At 63.7% G+C, this 16,548-nt stretch overlaps 2 protein-coding genes across 3 annotated transcripts in view; one reads left to right on the top strand and one right to left on the bottom strand.

The window, feature by feature from the left end:
* Positions 1–16,548, bottom strand: part of PAFAH1B2 (platelet activating factor acetylhydrolase 1b catalytic subunit 2) — a 640,582-nt gene that overhangs the window by 544,937 nt on the left and 79,097 nt on the right. The window lies entirely within an intron of this gene.
* ZBTB16 (zinc finger and BTB domain containing 16) overlaps positions 1–16,548 on the top strand; it is a 57,518-nt gene that overhangs the window by 12,482 nt on the left and 28,488 nt on the right. Inside the window, exon 3 of one of the 2 annotated variants that reach the window (XM_075442469.1) lies at positions 15,852–15,949. The exons of the other annotated variant lie outside the window; for it this stretch is intronic. Coding sequence (XP_075298584.1) covers positions 15,852–15,949 — 98 coding nt within the window. The remainder of the gene's footprint in view (positions 1–15,851; positions 15,950–16,548) is intronic. 2 annotated transcript variants of the gene reach the window in all.

Genomic DNA, 16,548 nt, shown 5'->3' with positions numbered 1-16,548 from the left:
TGAGGCAGCGCTTCCGCTCGCGTCCGCGGTGCTCGTATTTCCAACTGCCTCTGGCCACCTCCCGCGCGGCGTCTGCCCCGCGCTGCCGGGGTCAGGCGTGAGCGAGCTGCCAGAGTCGCCGTGTCGGAAGGAATCATCATCGTGTCGCCTTCGGCGGGGACGGCCGCGGAGGGTGTTAATGCCAGCCTCCCACCGGTTCAGAAACGGCATCTCCCCTCCCTGTGAGTAAATCATGAGCTTTGCCAGCCCTGCTCGTTCAGCCTGACCAGCGGCCCTGGCCGCTGAGGTGCCGCGGCCGCCCGCGCGCGGGGTCCCAGCCCCGCGCTGGGTCCGGGGGCTTTTCCCCGGGCGCTGCAGAGCGACAGCCGCGGCGACGCTCGTTAAACAAAACCCTGTTTGGATTGCCGGATCCCTTTGATTCTCCCTGCGTCGCCGGCTGCCACATCCTGGCCCCGCGTCCCGGGGTCGGGTTTTATTATTTTATAGGCGCCGTAACGTTCGGACCGTGTCGCGCGGCGGTGGCCGGCGCGCTCCCGCCACCATCCTCCTCCTCTCCTCGGGGTGCTCCGCAGCAACAAGCAGCGTTTTGGTGTGCCTTCTGCGAAACGCGCGACATCTGGGTTAAGGAGCGATGGCATCTCCAACGCGGCTCCAGGAGTGCGTGCTGGGCAGCGGGGAGGGCGCAGGGAGCAGTTTTTGGCTGACAAATGGTTGTTCTTGCGAGAGCAGATTTGAAATCTATTTGACTTTTCCGTATCCCATAGCCCTTTAAACGTCGCAGGCGTGTTCTCACTGATGGGTTACCTTTTCTTTCCCCGCGGGCTGTAATTAGTGTCCTTTGCCGAGAATTGCCTTAGAATTGGATTTGAGGAAGATAAGAATCAAATTACCAGTATTTATCTTGTAAATTCCAAAAGATCTACTGAGAGGCACCGTACAAAGAGGATTTTTAAAATTTTGTGCTCTGGAAATGCCAACGTCCCAGCGTTCCGTCGAGCATCGCAGCGGTGGAAAGCCCTTACGCGTGGCACGGGGCTGGAGGGGACGGAGAGGACGGTCCTTCCCCGCCGCGGGCTGGGGAGGGGCTCGCTGCGGAAACGCGGCCAGAAACGGATGCGTCCCCGTCACGCGACGGCCGGTGACTTGGGTTTGGATGCCGAGGGCGGGCGCGGCGCAGCTGGCGACGGCGTGGGTGCTGCGGTGCCGCCGGGCTGTGCCCGTGGGCCGGGGGGCCGGGCGTCCCCGGTGCCCCGATGGGTTTTACCGGTCCGAGGAGGTAACCGGGCGCAGGACGGCCTCTCCGGGTGGCTGGGGGACAACAGGGCAAGTCGAGCACCAGAAATCACAGAATCACAGAATAGTAGGGGTTGGAAGGGACCTCTGTGGGTCATCTAGTCCAACCCCCCTGCCGAAGCAGGGTCACCTACAGTAGGCTGCACAGGATCTTGTCCAGGCGGGTCTTGAATATCTCCAGAGAAGGAGACTCCACAACCTCCCTGGGCAGCCTGTTCCAGGGCTCCGTCACCCTCAGAGGGAAGAAGTTCTTCCTCATGTTCAGACGGAACTTCCTGTGCCTCAGTTTGTGCCCATTGCCCCTTGTCCTGTCACTGGGCACCACTGAAAAGAGCTTGGCCCCATCCTCCTGACCCCCACCCTTCAGATATTTGTAGGCATTTATAAGGTCCCCTCGCAGCCTTCTCTTCTTCAGGCTGAACAAGCCCAGTTCCCTCAACCTCTCCTCGTAGGGGAGATGCTCCAGTCCCCTCACCATCCTTGTAGCCAATGGACAGAGGCAAATCTCGGTGGGCTCTGTTTTGACAGAAATTAAGCATCTGAATTTAAATTAAGGAGGTGGAGAGCCCGGACAGCTGAGACTATATTTTCGTAGCGTAAACAGTTGCAGAAGAAGATTAATAGCATCTGTGTAAACACGCCGTGGCAGCGGCGAGGGGGGGGTTTGATAGTTGGAAAACGCTAAGGACAGCTGGAGGTGCGAGACGCCGTGCCTCCCTCCCCTCCTGCCCGCCCGCAGCGCGGCCGAGCCCCCCGCACACCCACAGCCTCCCCGTCCGTCCCACGGCAAATATCGCGCCCGCTCTCCCTCCTCGCAGTAAATTACATATTAAAGTAGCCTGGTAACTGAGCGCCGGGTGCTGCGCGATAAGCTCCGGGAAATCGATATGTTTGCCGTGTGCCTGCTTGTTTATGACACCTGCCTGCAGAGCGGTTGAGCAATGCTCCGCGGGCTCGCCGGCACCGCACACCGCACCGGGGAGGCTGGGGTGCGACGGCCGGGCTGCGCTCCCCGCACGTGGCACGGCACGGCAGCGTCCCGGCGCGGGGCGCAAAATGGCGCGAGCGGTGGGGTTTGGCGATATGGGGCGCAGGGTGCTGATGGGGTGAGAGGATGGCTCGCGTCCTCATCCGGCTGCGGGGCTTCTCCCGGCCCCACTGCAGCTTTCTGCGCTGCTTCCGTCTGTCGCCTGCCCGGAGCGGGCACGGGAGCGGGGCCCGGGGGTTGAAATCGCCGCTTCGTGCGCCCGGGCAGCGAGCCGGCTGCCCAAGCTCACGGCTCCTTATGGGAGGGGTCGGCACCTCCGGAGTGCCGTGCTGGGACCCCGTGCCCGGGCGCGATGCCGAGGACCCGTCGGCCGCATCCCGGCGCGCAGGGGATGCAGCGGAGGCTCCCGCCCTGCGAGCGGCTGAGCCCAGTTCGGCTCGCAGACTGGGACCAGCCCCGAGCTGAGCAAGCTCTTCCCCTGGGCTTCCGAGCCGGGACGCGCCGAAGCTTTGGGTGCGGGGGTCCCTGCCTGCCCGCAGCCCCCGTGCCGGTGGGGCTTCGGGGCGGGAGCGTGCGGGGCTGCTTCTGGAATCTCCGGTTAGCGAGTCGCAGTAATTGACCTTCTGACCCAGATATGAAGTTGGGAGGGAAAAAACTCTGCTTGCAAGGTTTTTTTGTAAAACTGTTGACCTCTCGCAAGATTAACTCGGAGATAATAGTAATTATAAACGGATTACGGTGGGTCCGATCGATAGCGAACTTTACCTCCTGCCTAAAACTGAAGGTCGGCGCTTACTGCAGCGGAGAGAACTCCTGCGGGTTTTCACGCTGTCGCCAGCCAGTCACCGCCCTGCGCGTCGGGGACGCGCGCGCTGAGCGCGGGCGGCTTCCGGGGCGCCGCGGTTCGGCCCGTCTCCCGCGCGCGGGGGTCCGGGCGTCGAATCCCGCGGGTGAACCGCGGCGCGGTGCTCGCTGCCCGCCCCGGTGCCGTGCCAGCACGGGGGGTATTGCCCAGCTCCGAGAAGGCGCTCGCTCTGCGCCTCGCTGTTAATGGCTTGCTTTCACTTTTTATGTATAAAAGATTGTCCATTTAATTAACTCGAGAATGCCATTTCAAAAACGCTAATGCTTTACACATGACGGCTCTTAAAATAAAAGTAGCGTTGCAGCGTCGCGCCGTGCTGCCTCGCCTCCACGCTGGCCTCCTGCGGGTTGTTCTGGGGAGAAGCCATCCCCCCCGGCAGCCCCCGACCCTGCAACAGGAGCCAGAGAGCTCTGGGGTGCTTGGTCCTGGGTTCGGCTCGTCGGCATTTCGGGAGCGGCGGTTCCGTCCCTGCCCGTGCCTTGGCGTCACTGTCGGTCCCCGGCCGGTGGCACCGTGGGCCGTAGCGTCCTCTGTCCCGCGGCCGGAGCGAGCGGGCTGGCGTCGGCGTGGATGCTCGGGAGCCGGGGGACAGACACCGCGCCGCTCGGCGAGCGGGGCGGGAAGGATGGGGCTTCGCTTTCCGGCAGGTTCCCGTTCTGCCAGCGCTCCTCAAACCCGCGCTAGCCTTGCGTTTCTCTGTCTTTTGGGGTTTTTTTATGGAGCTGCTTTATAGCGGACGCACTTCCAGGGAGCAGGGAAACCCGGTGGGAACTTCGAGGCGAGTCGCCGGGTTTGTTGTTAAAAACCTGCACGCATGCACGCCCCCCCCAACCTCCCCCCCTTTTTTTTTTGCAGCTTAGAAACCTCTCTTTGTGGCAGAAGGCTGGGAGGGTTTGAATGCCACATGCAGGCGTAGGAGGCTGACTGAGACCATACGGCTTTATCATTCATTAATTCCTGCGCTCATTCATCCCCCTCTTTAAACTCCTCTGTGGAGACGGGAGCTACAGATGGTCTTTTGGTGCCCGCTTTAGCCTGCAGACCTCGGCCCCGACAAAGGGGTACAGAGGGAGCAGCAGAGTGTACAAAATATTTCCAACCATTAGAAACCGAGGGCTCATTCAGCGGCGGCTCCCGCTTTGAAAGCGAATTTCGGCGAGAGCGTCGCAGCCGGCGGAGCGGGCCGCTGCCGGGGGGCAAGCCTTCGCCGCGGGTCTGCCGGCCGCGGCTGCGCCTCGCGAGCCGGCGGGGCCGCGGCGTCGCGTTGGCTGCGCCCTCGCCGTCGGGTTGCGTAACGTTGCGCTCGGCTTTCCCCGCCAGCAGGGCCGCTCCCGGTCTGACGGACGGGAGGAAAGATCCCGGCGCTGTTTTCCACGCCGCTGTCACCCTGCTCCTTCTCCTTGGCGCGTGCGCTACCGTCGCAGCACCCCGGGCGCGACGCCGTGTCCCCGCACGGCGAGCGCCAACGCGGAGCGCGCCTAGCCGGGATGCCGCAGTTGGGGCACCCACGGCGCCGTGGGTTGGCCAACAGTTTTCTCCTTGCTTTTTGCTCGCGCTGCGGCCGCCACGTTCCCGGCGTGTTTGGTGTCCCCTTTGCTTTCGGGTGCGGCGGTGCGCCAAGCCGGGGACGCGCTGCCGGCGCGGTGCTCGGGGTAACGCCGGCGACTGCAGCCGCGCCCCGGGGCGGAGGAGGCATCGCCGGTCCCGCCGGCTGCTGGGGGGCTGCGGGGACGGCCGGGAGGTGTTCCCCCGGTGAAAAGCCCCGCTGCCTGTCGCCGAGGGGCTCCGAGAGCCAACCCCGTGCGCTGCGCTCGCCGGGCGCCCTCGGCCCTTGCCGTGGGAAAGTCGGGACCGAAAGTTTTCTGGTGGAAAAAAGCAAATTCTGCGATCTTGTTTTTACACATGCTGTGCTTAAATATTAACACCAATTGAGCAAATTGCCTTTTAACTGCCTTTATTTGCTTTCATTAACGGTATAATTTAAAAGCTCCCGAATTTGCATGGAACCTGTTGTGCACGTTGTGGGGGGGGAGGCTGCTCGTAAATGAATTAATGGCGAGCAAGGCTGCTCGGGGAGGTCCCGGAGCGCCGGGACGGCTCCGCAGCGCCCGGGCTGCTCGGTTCAGGACGCCGCGTACTCTTGGCCGGGGCCAGGGGAGCGGAGCGTGCCGTCAGGGCTGGCCTTTCGCTCATAACTTGGCTCGCCCGGAAGGTATTTACTTGTTTTTGAGCAAAACATGTTGCAGGCTGAGCAAGGCTAATTACGGAGAGCTGAAGGCAGCGCTCTCCCATGAACGCGCCAGCATCTCAGCCGACGCATGGAGTAAAAAACCAAAGGAGACAGGGGCCGGTCGCGCGCGCCCGGGGCCGTGGGCACGGCGCTGCCCGCAGCATCCGCCCGCGTTGCGCTGCCGCGAGAGGAGACGCTGCCAGCGCGATCCCAGTGGCCGCTCGCCCCTCCGCGCAGATGTTCCTGCCGTGCCGGGAGCGAAGCCAGCTCGGACGCCGTGCCGGCAGCCCCCCGCGCTGCGCCGCGCTGACAGCTCCCCCGGGACGCCGGCTGCGTCAGCTCTTGACGCCTCCCGCTTCCACAGTGCTTCCCCGAAAAGAGGTTTTCCAGAGAGGGTCTCGCTGCCGGACGGACAGCGACGGCCTCGGTCCGAGCCCCGGCCGCCTGCGCCGGCCGTGACCCATCGGTGCCGTCGCGCTGACCGGCAGCCCCGCGTCGCCGGAGCGGCGGCCGTAGCCCCTCTGCCCGGAGCAGGACCCTCGGCAGGAGCCCTGCAGGGATGCTCCCCGGCAGGATGCTGGGCCGCGGTGCCGGGTATCGATGCCGATGCCGGACGAAATCCCGGCCACACCGGGGGTCGGCGCACCCGGCTCGCCGTGCGTGGCTGCGGCACTCCGAGTCGCTCCTCTTGCTGCCGGCTCCGTGCCCTGGGCCCTCACCAAAGCCCAGGGCGGTTCAGAGGCGTTAATTTACTGGCTTGACAAGGTGCATACTGTTCATCTCCCGGCTTCTAATTGGAAATAATTAGTTCTTTGTCAGCCCGGGGAAGTCCTGAGGAGGCGGCGCGGGCCCGGGCGAAGGCGGCGACGCTGGTGGAGGGCGGGAGGGGACCCGGAGAAGTTTTTCCGGGGAATCCTGGCGGAGCGCGGTGTTTTCAGCCTGTCTGCGGGCATCCCTCCCTGCTGAGGCAAGGCTGCGTAACAGCCGAGCGCCACGGATTCATTAATCAAAGACACTTCCACTGCCCCCGTACAGCAACACAACCGCTGCGGCTGTCCCTCGCTGACAGCTCCCTAATTCATCTTCCCCGGGCGGGGGGGACCTGCTGCTGCTGCGGGCTCGCGCGCCGCGGCCGTCGCCGGCGTCGGAGGGGCTCAGCCCCGGCCATCCCTTGGCCCCCGCGCCTGCAGAACGCTCCGGTGGAGAAACATGGGGTCTGCTGGTCTGCGGGAGGGGGGTTCGGCAGTCCCGGGGCAGGGGCGGGGGGACAGAGATCTGCGTTATGGCGCGTGCCAGCAGGCGCCGGCGCGGGGAACGCTCCGGGAGCGCCTGGGGCTCTCCCCATCCCCTGGCCGGGGTGGGATCCGTGCCGATGCCCGGAATACCGGCGTGGAACCCGGTCGTGTCCCCGCAAGGGAGGGCGTGCTGCGGCTCGCGGAGCCCGACGGCGGCGGGTTGGAGCCGGGCATCCTCAGCTCCAGCCGCCAGAGCACGGGGTTTTGGAGTTGCCGATGATACGGAAGTGTTTTCATCAAAGCGCTCGCCTCGTCTGCGCGCTGACATCTGGAGAGCGGAGATAGATGCGTTCCTTAGGACTGCATTTCCAAGCCACGAGCTCTTCCCCGCCTGTTAATTAATCCTTTGTAGTTTCGCAACTGATGAAATCATGACTCTATGAAATTTTAATCCTTGCGCTGTATAGGCGCAACCGACATTATCAGAGGACCCCAGGTGTGTGCTCGAAATTAGTTTGTTGAATCTCTTGCATATTTGATTACCTTATCAAACTGCTCGGGATCGGGGCCGCTGGCCGGAAAGGCGGCGTTTGCCCGTCGCGTGTGCCCGCTCCCGCTGCCGTGCCCGGCTGGGCTGGCGGGGAGCGGGGGGCCGAAAGCAGGGGTGCTCCGGGGAGAGGGGCATCGGCATCGTCAGCATCGCCAGCATGGCCGGAACGGGGCGAGGGGCGGGAGGCACACGTCTCCCTGACGGGACCGAGCAGCCTGGCTTCTGCCGCGGGTTCGTTGCGCCCAGCACCCGTTTTTCCTCCCCAGAGGAGCTGGCGGGGAGGGAGGGAGGGAGGGAGGCGGGTGTGGGGGTATCTGCACCCTCCCAGGAAGAGAGACGGGGCTGGGACTCGCGAGACAAGACGGTGCTGTGCAAAAACTCGAGGGGAAAACAAAACCGAGCGCAGCGCTGATGCGAAGCGATGAGAGGGGGACACGGGGACGTCCCCGCTGCCCGGGGAGGCTGTTCCCGCTGCCGGGAGACGAGCTCGGCGCCGGGACGTGGTGCCGGGCTCATCCCAGCCTGTCCCTGCGGCAGCCCCGTGGGTACCACCCTGTTTCCGACGCGTGTCCAGCCTCGTCCCTGCGGTCGGGTCGCTGAAGAGAGTGGAGATTTTAAAAAATTCCCCCCTTATTGAAGTTTTTCTGCGCTGCCGCAAGCGTTTCCGCTCTCCCCTGTCTCCCCACGTTGGGCTCCCTGGGGACTCCTGCCGTCTCCTCGGGGCTCCGGGAGCTGCGGGCTCCCTCTTCCTCGGGACACGGCTGCCCAGACCATCCCGGGACCCTTCCCAGCACCTCCCGGGAAGGCACCCGGCGCCCGTGCCGATCGCTTTCCCCGTCTCCCAGCCCTCCCGTAGCATTGAGGAATGCGCGGCCGAGGCCGGCGCGTCGCCGTCCGTGGACCGCGCTGGTTCTCCAGTGGCACACGTGCTGCTGAGGAGACCAGATGATGAATGTATTTTTAAACTTGGAATCCGTGAACTGCTTATTATTTCTGAATTAGGAATCAAAACATCTGAATAATGACGCTGCTGGTGCGGCAGATGTGCTCGGCGCTAAGGTCACTTTGCTTTCCCGTCGGAATTTTGCGTTATCGTGGGGACCAGTTCCCCCCGTGCTGTGCTTGCGGCGGGCGCGATGCCGAGCGCGGCCCCGCGAGCTCGATGCCCCCGCCATGGAAGCTCTGCTCCCCCTGCTCGGTGCGTCACGGTCGCCAGATGCCCGCAGAACGGCGGTGAGGATTTTGGGCGGCCAAACGAGCGCCGGTTATTCCGAGCGGGGCTGCGCGCATCGCGATGCGTTAACCCCTCGGCGCCCGCGCCCCGGCTCGCCGGTGACGGCGTTGGGTTTTGGACCTTTTTGCGTCGGTCTGGAGTGTCGGCGGTGGCGCAGCAGAGATGCGGGATCTTCCCTGGGCCAGCAGAAGCTGCTGCCGTCGCTCGGCGGGCCCTCGGTAGGCGGCTGCCTTCCAGATCCCCTTCCGGAAGCCGAGGCGGGCAGACCCACCCGAGTCTGGAGCTGGGGCGAGCTCCGTGCCCACGTGTGGCAGACGGCCAATGCTTCCCGCTTGGGTACATCCGATGGCTCCCCGCCCGCGCTCGTCCCGTCCAGCACGAGCCCGGGGACCCCCTCCGCCGGCGGGCCGAGGCGCGCGGAGGGAGCGCTGGTGGGGATACAGCTCCGTCCCGGGAAATCCTGCTCAGTAACGAGTACCGAACGCTGGTCTGAAACCAGGCCGTTGGAATAAATTGGAAAAAATACAACAAGCTCCGTGCCGAAATGTGTGCCAAGGGCTGCCAAGAAAGCCAATGGGATCCTGGGGTGCATCAAGAAGAGTGTGGCCAGCAGGACGAGGGAGGTTCTCCTTCCCCTCTACACTGCCCTGGTGAGGCCTCATCTGGAGTACTGTGTCCAGTTCTGGGCTCCCCAGTTCAAGAAAGATGAAGAGCTACTGGAGAGAGTCCAGCGGAGGGCTACGAGGATGGTGAGGGGACTGGAGCATCTCCCCTACGAGGAGAGGTTGAGGGAACTGGGCTTGTTCAGCCTGAAGAAGAGAAGGCTGCGAGGGGACCTTAGAAATGCCTACAAATATCTGCAGGGTGGGTGTCAGGAGGATGGGGCCAAGCTCTTTTCAGTGGTGCCCAGTGACAGGACAAGGGGCAACGGGCACAAACTGAGGCACAGGAAGTTCCGTCTGAACATGAGGAAGAACTTCTTCCCTCTGAGGGTGACGGAGCCCTGGAACAGGCTGCCCAGGGAGGTTGTGGAGTCTCCTTCTCTGGAGATATTCCAGCCCCGCCTGGACAAGGTCCTGTGCAGCCTGCTGTGGGTGACCCTGCTTCTGCAGGAGGGTTGGAGTGGGTGACCCACAGAGGTCCCTTCCAACCCTTACTATTCTGTGATATTCTGTGATATTCTGTGCCACGGCCAGTGCGGCCGCTCCCAGCCCGTGGGCGGCTGCGGGGAGCAGCGGGCGGGAGCTGCCGCCCGCGCGGACGTGAATCCGGAGAGTCGCTGCCCTTCCGCAGCGGTCGGTGGTCCGCCGAGAGGTTTTAGCCCCGCTTTTGGTGCTGCTTGCCCGTTTTTGACGCAAGGTGAGGCAGGGCAGGAGGGGTCCTCGCCGCAGCTTTTTCGCTGGGGGGAAGCTGCTGAAATGATGTCACGCCACAGCATCTGCTTTAAGCTCATAAATTAGCCCACGGTAAATATAAATATTGTGCGGGCAGGGAGCTTCAGTGCTCGCTATTGACAGCTATCCCCCACCTCTTTTTTAAAAAAGAGTCAGAAACAGTAAAATCTTTATTTCCAGCTCCTGTAAGGTTGGTGTAGTTTTCTTAGCAGCAGCGGTGGTTTGAGGGCAGTTTTATTTTTCTGTTCCTTCCTAATTTATTAAACCAAAAGGAAGGTCTCGGCTCCCTTCCCCCCTCCCGTGCCCTGAATAGCTCTCTCCCTGCTATTTTAATCCGCGGGGCTGGGAGCCGAGGGCAGAGCGGCGGCGGTGCGGGAGCTGAGCCTCCCTGGCCCCGCGTCCCACGTCCTGGGCAGCTCGCGCCGGCCGGCGTCACCCAGCGCGGCGAAGAACCGCGCCGGGGCAATCGCCCCCTGCGCCGCGCTCGCGTCGGAGGATGGGCAGCGCGGCCGCCCGCCGACCTCGGCTTTCCACGAGATCCCCGCTGCCAGCGAGACGTGGCACCGCCGCCTCCGTCGCGATAGAGCGGATCGGGGGATGAGCTGGTTTTCGTGTCGATTTACCCACGGGAGGGGGAAACCGGGGGGTCGGGGAGGGCTGTCGGGGGTGTTCAACCCGCCGGCGTCGCGGATGCGGAGCCACGGCGGTCCCGGTCTGCCGCGTGCGGTGCCGGGCGTCGGGCACGCTCCGGCCGGCAGCCGCCCCTCCGACGGGGCTCCGCGCTCGCAGCCCGGAATAAATAAAATCAGAAGGCTCCTATAAAACTCTGTTATTGCTGCGGCACAAAGTTAGAACCGCTGGAGGTTTCTGCTCCCTGGCTCTCGCGCGCGGCAATGAATATTTTATAGGAAAGGAAATACTTAGCGTCTGCATCTTTTTATAGCGCTGCAGCTCCCGCGGGCGGGGACCTGCCCCCTCGCCCTTCGCCGCGGCTCCGCGTCCCCAGCATCTCTGCGGACGGGGGGAAAGGCAGCGGGACGAGGGTCTCGGCTGTCGGCTTGTTGGGATGCTGCTCTTCTGCCCATGTCGTGCCAGCGTCGCGATTGCCCCGCCGCGCTGGAGCTGGGTGCCGAAACGCGGGTCGGGACGCGCAAGCGGCGGCGGGGGTCTCCGCCGGCCGGGCTGCGTGGCGATGGAGCGGAGCCGAATGCTCCCGCCCGGGAAGCGCGCGGCTCGGGGCTGTGCCGGGGGTTCGCCGCTACAACAGGTGCCGAGCGAAACGGCCGCGCCGGAGCCGCTCCTTGGCCGGGAGTCCTGCGCCTTCCCCGGCAGCCGGTCACCCTGCCAAGCTGCGCCCCGGCCCCGAGATGACAAAGTGCCCTTTAGTTAATTGCGGAACGGATCGCCTGGAGTTAAAAGTTCTGATTTATACGAGTGTGGCTCTAACTGCTCAATAACGCGGGCCCGTAATCTACTTTCATTTCAAACAGAAGGGTGATTTATGGGGCAGCATGCCGCTTCAGCTCAGAAATGAGGTGTTCAACATATGCTCTGTTGACATAAATTTGGAATTTATCGCTCCTGTCAAAACTGCCTGTTGGACAAAGGTGCGCATTAAGGCAATAAATGGCTCGGAATAGTTTTCTGTCAAATTTCCTAACCATTGTATTCGCTCTGTTTGAGGGGGGAAATACACACTCAGAAGTAATCAAGCGGCCGAAAGCCATGCGTCTTGTCGGGCGCGGCGGGGGTCTCCTCCCCGCTTCCCAGAAGAGCCGGCGGGGAGCGGCCGGGCAGCGAGAGCCCCTTCGAGCAAGCGGCTCTGCGCAGGTTTCTCGGCGGGCAGAGCCGCGGTTTGCTGGCAGCGGGCCGCTTGCGGTGGGCTTCAGGTGCCCGCGCCCCCGGGGACGCTCCGCCGAGCCCCCGCGTCCCCCGGCAGCGGCGTTTGCCACTGATCCCGGCCTGTTCACACGAAGCACCCTGTGGGGAAAACTCATAATTTTTACACCGCGCGGTCTCGCCGGAGTCGCCGTCCCTTTGAAGTGCTTTTTGTGGGGCATTTACAGGCCTTTTTAATTACCGGCAGCTTGCGAGGGGCCAGCCTCCGGCCCGGCTTTTGTTTGCCGGCGCTGGGTGGGGAGGGGGCATCGCCCCGCGGTCGGCGTGTACCGCGCCGGAGAGCCCCTCGGCAGCCCTCCGCGCCCGGGCTCCCCCGGGATGCCCCACAGAATCACAGAATCACAGAATAGTAGGGGTTGGCAGGGACCTCTGTGGGTCATCTAGTCCAACCCCCCTGCCGAAGCAGGGTCACCTACAGCAGGCTGCACAGGACCTTGTCCAGGCGGGTCTTGAATATCTCCAGAGAAGGAGAGTCCACAACCTCCCTGGGCAGCCTGTTCCAGGGCTCTGTCACCCTCAGAGGGAAGAAGTTCTTCCTCATGTTCAGACGGAACTTCCTGTGCTTCAGTTTGTGCCCATTGCCCCTTGTCCCGTCGCTGGGCACCACTGAAAAGAGCTTGGCCCCATCCTCCTGACCCCCACCCTGCAGATATTTGTAGGCATTTATAAGGTCCCCTCGCAGCCTTCTCTTCTTCAGGCTGAACAAGCCCAGTTCCCTCAACCTCTCCTCGTAGGGGAGATGCTCCAGTCCCCTCACCATCCTCGTAGCCCTCCGCTGGTCTCCAGTAGCTCCTCATCTTTCTTGAACTGGGGAGCCCAGAACTGGACACAGTACTCCAGATGAGGCCTCACCAGGGCAGTGTAGAGGGGAAGGAGACCCTCCCTCGACCTGCTGCCCACACTCTTCTTGATGCACCCCAGGATCCCATTGGCCTTCTTGGCAGCCAGGGCACGCTGCTGGCTCATGGTCACCCTGTCGTCCACCAGGACACCCAGGTCCCTCTCCGCAGAGCTGCTCTCCAGCAGGTCCGCCCCAAGCCTGTACTGGTGCATGAGGTTGTTCCTCCCCAGGTGCAGGACCCTGCACTTGCCCTTGTTGAACCTCATCAGGTTCCTCTCTGCCCAGCTTTCCAGCCTGTCCAGGTCACGCTGAATGGCAGCACAGCCTGCTGGTGTATCTACCACACCTCGCGAGCATCCTCGCCACGCCGGGGCACGCGGCGTCGTGCCTGCCTCGGGCCTCGCGTCGAGCGGGAATTGCGCAGGAGAAGCGTCTCTTCCGAGAAGCGGCGGCGATGCTGCTCTGCGTCCCGCGGGCACCTTCCCGGTCGCGGTGCCCGCAGGCACCTCGCAGGGGGACGGGAGCGCGGGCAGCGTCGTTTCGGCGTCAGAGCGGAGGAATGAAGCGTGGTTTATCTTTCTGCGCCCGGGTTTGGGCAGCGTCGCCGAGCGGCGGCGTGTTTCGGCGCCCTGCCTTCCCCCTCCCTCCTGCAGGCGCGACTTCAGAAGCACGTATTGATCTTTCCCCTCAGATCTTAACAGCCCGAGCAGCCGTAATACCTTGCTTACATCGGCCCGGTTTTTGTGCCGCTGTGCAGCGTCTCCTTAATCCGGCCAGCAGAAATAGAACGTTTCAATCATATTTCGCTACCGGGAAGCCGAGCAGATAAAGCGCTTTAAGACCTCGCTGAAAGGGACCGCGCAAGATGGCGAGCGATAAGATCGCCCTGCCAGCAGGCGCCGAATGGAAAAGTTTTGCCGCCACTGAAATTTGTTGATAGAGATATTGCAAATAAATTACTCGGCGAGGAAAGCGGCGAGGAGGTTACGCGACTCGGGGAAGCGGCCGAGCGGGGCGGAGCGGCGGACGGGTTTTCCAGGTTCGGGCGACGCAGGGGAAGGAAGCTCGTGCTGTTGTTTCTCCTCTGTTTCTCGAGACTCGCTTTAAAACAAAACAACCCAGAAAACCACCCTCCAAGTTTTACTCGAACTAATTAACCGATTTCGCTGTAATTCACGCGGAAGGCGTTCCGGTGAGCACTGCGGCGTTGGCGCGGGGGACGCTGCGCTCTTCCCGACAAACCCGGCGTTAAGGGCGGGAGCGAGCGCAGCCCGAGCCGGGGACGTGTGACAGGCACGTCCCTAATTAAAAATGCAAAATGAGAAGGCTGTCACTTATTTAGCTGACTCCTTGGCAGCAGAAGTCTGGCGGGAGGCTGGCGGTTTGTTTATTTTCGCGAGGCGGATAAATCCTCTGGACTGTAAACCGTCCTGGCCTGAATTCGTGCGTGACTCTTAATCCTCCGCTGTGACACAGTGAATTCAGGACGAGCCTGATGAATAATTGCATTATACAGCGAAGTCGAGAGTTGAAACCAGCTCCTGCGCTGCTCCTCTCCGCTCCGCGGCCGAACGCCATGGAGGGCGAGCGGTCCCGGCAGCGCGGCACGGCCGCACCGAGCGTTCCCGCGGGAGCAGCAGCGGGAGGAGGGCTCGGTGTCCGGCCCCGGACAAAACCGTGTCTGTTCCATCTTTGGCAACAAGGCAATAAAAACACACCGGCCTTGTTGCCGAGGGATGACAAACGGTGGACGCGAGCAGAGGGCGGCGTGCAGCGTTTCGCTGCGCCGCTCCCCGAGCACGTACAAATGCTGCTCTGTTTACGGCGTCCGATTCTGAAACTCCGCACGTGCTCGCGTCGCGAGCAGGCGCTGTCTGCTGAAGGCTGCTTCGTTTGGTGGCGAGCTCCCGCCTGCCATGGGCCGTCTGCTGCCCAAAGACGGAGCACCCGCGTCTTCGCAGCAGGGAGGGGGGGATGCGGTGGGGTCTGGCCACGGCAGGCGATGTGGTGACCGGTACCCATGGGCGATGCCCTGGGTGGAGGAGCCCACCCTGCTCCCCGGGGCGCTGGGGGTGCTCGGCCCCTGGGCGCGGTGATGGGGGTTGCTGAGCCCCTGGGTGCGATGCTGGGGGATACTGAGCCCCTTGGCGTGATGGTGGGTGCTCAGCCCCTGGGTGTGATGCTGGAGGATGCTCGGCCGCTCGGCACGGGGACGAGGGTTCTTGGCCCCTGGGCACGATGCTGGGGGTGCTCAGCCCCTCGGCATGATGGTGGGTGCTCGGCCCCTGGGTGTGATGCTGGGGGGTGCTGAGCCTCTGGGCATGATGCTGGGGGATGCTCGACCCCTGGGCGCGGTGATGGGGGGTGCTGAGCCCCTGGGTGCGATGCTGGGGGATACTGAGCCCCTTGGCGTGATGGTGGGTGCTCAGCCCCTGGGCGTGATGCTGGAGGATGCTCGGCCGCTCAGCACGGGGACGAGGGTTCTTGGCCCCTGGGCACCGATGCTGGGGGTGCTCAGCCCCTCGGCATGATGGTGGGTGCTCGGCCCCTGGGTGCGATGCTGGCGGGTGCTGAGCCTCTGGGCGTGATGCTGGGGGATGCTCGGCCCCTGGGCGCGGTGATGGGGGGTGCTGAGCCCCTGGGTGCGATGCTGGGGGATACTGAGCCCCTTGGCGTGATGGTGGGTGCTCAGCCCCTGGGCGTGATGCTGGAGGATGCTCGGCCCCTCGGTGCGGGGACGGGGGTTCTTGGCCCCTGGGCACGATGCTGGGGGTGCTCAGCCCCTCGGCATGATGGTGGGTGCTCGGCCCCTGGGTGTGATGCTGGGGGGTGCTGAGCCTCTGGGCGTGATGCTGGGGGATGCTCGACCCCTGGGCGCGGTGATGGGGGGTGCTGAGCCCCTGGGTGCGATGCTGGGGGATACTGAGCCCCTTGGCGTGATGGTGGGTGCTCAGCCCCTGGGCGTGATGCTGGAGGATGCTCGGCCCCTTGGTGCGGGGACGGGGGTTCTTTTGGAGCACAGTCCCGTTGGCAAAAGCGCTCGCCGCGCGGGGAAGAAATTTGCCGACGCTTGCTTTGCGTTACTCCAGAGCTCAGATTTATTGGGTTTATTAAAAGAATCCAGGTTTGGTAACGATCAGAAAGGTTAACGAGAACAAGGTCCTCTCCCCAACCCTGGGGCGTTGCGTCGCGCGGGGCCTCGGGTCCGTGCCCCCCGTAGGGCTGCTCCCAGCCGCGCTGGGGTCGGGCTGCGCGGGCACCGGGCGGCTCGGCGGCGTTCCGGAGCGCGGGAGGACTAACCCCGCTCTCTGTTCTCCCCTAGGAAGCTGCACAGCGGGATGAAGACGTACGGATGCGAGCTGTGCGGGAAGCGCTTCCTGGACAGCTTGCGGCTGCGAATGCACTTACTGGCTCACTCAGGTGGGTTGGAAGGGGGGTGGTCGCGGCGGGAGGGGGGCTGCGCCCCGCGCCCGCCCGGGGATGCCGCGGCCGCCCGGCTCGCGCGTCTCGTCCGAGGAGATGCGTGCCGAGCTGGCTGCCCTCCTCTCCCCGGCGCGGCGCGTGGCGGGCGTGTTCTCCGGTGCCCAGTAATTCCATTTATTCACGTTTTCTTTTTTGGGGTTTGTTTGCGGTTCCTTAACCGGGGAAATGTTTTCCAGGGAGTAACAAACCCCGCGTGCGGCGCGGCTGCTCGTCGTCCAGCCCCGCGCGCAGCGTGAGCGTCGCGCTTGCCTCGGCTCCTTCGCGCGTCCCGGCTCCGCGCGCCTCGCGTGCAGGCGCCCGCCGCAGCTTCATTAGCAGAACTGCTGTGGAATTAGACGTTCCCTGCCTAATGAACCTAACTAGCAGGTTCGCGTGATGCAGGCCCCTTAATTAAGTAGATGGGGAAGGGCTGGAGCGCTGCGCTGGCTCTGCAGCTCGATGGGGGCCGTTGTTCCTCGCGGGCGTGCGGCCCCGGTGCAGCTGGGGCTTCAGTGTGAAACAGGAAAGCGGGCGGCCCTGGCCCCCTGCGCTGGGCT

This window comes from Opisthocomus hoazin, chromosome 24 (assembly GCF_030867145.1).
Source record: "Opisthocomus hoazin isolate bOpiHoa1 chromosome 24, bOpiHoa1.hap1, whole genome shotgun sequence".
In the NCBI taxonomy this organism is placed as follows: domain Eukaryota; kingdom Metazoa; phylum Chordata; class Aves; order Opisthocomiformes; family Opisthocomidae; genus Opisthocomus; species Opisthocomus hoazin.
Note: the sequence above shows the minus strand (reverse complement) of the source record. Positions and strands in the feature narration are given on the sequence as shown.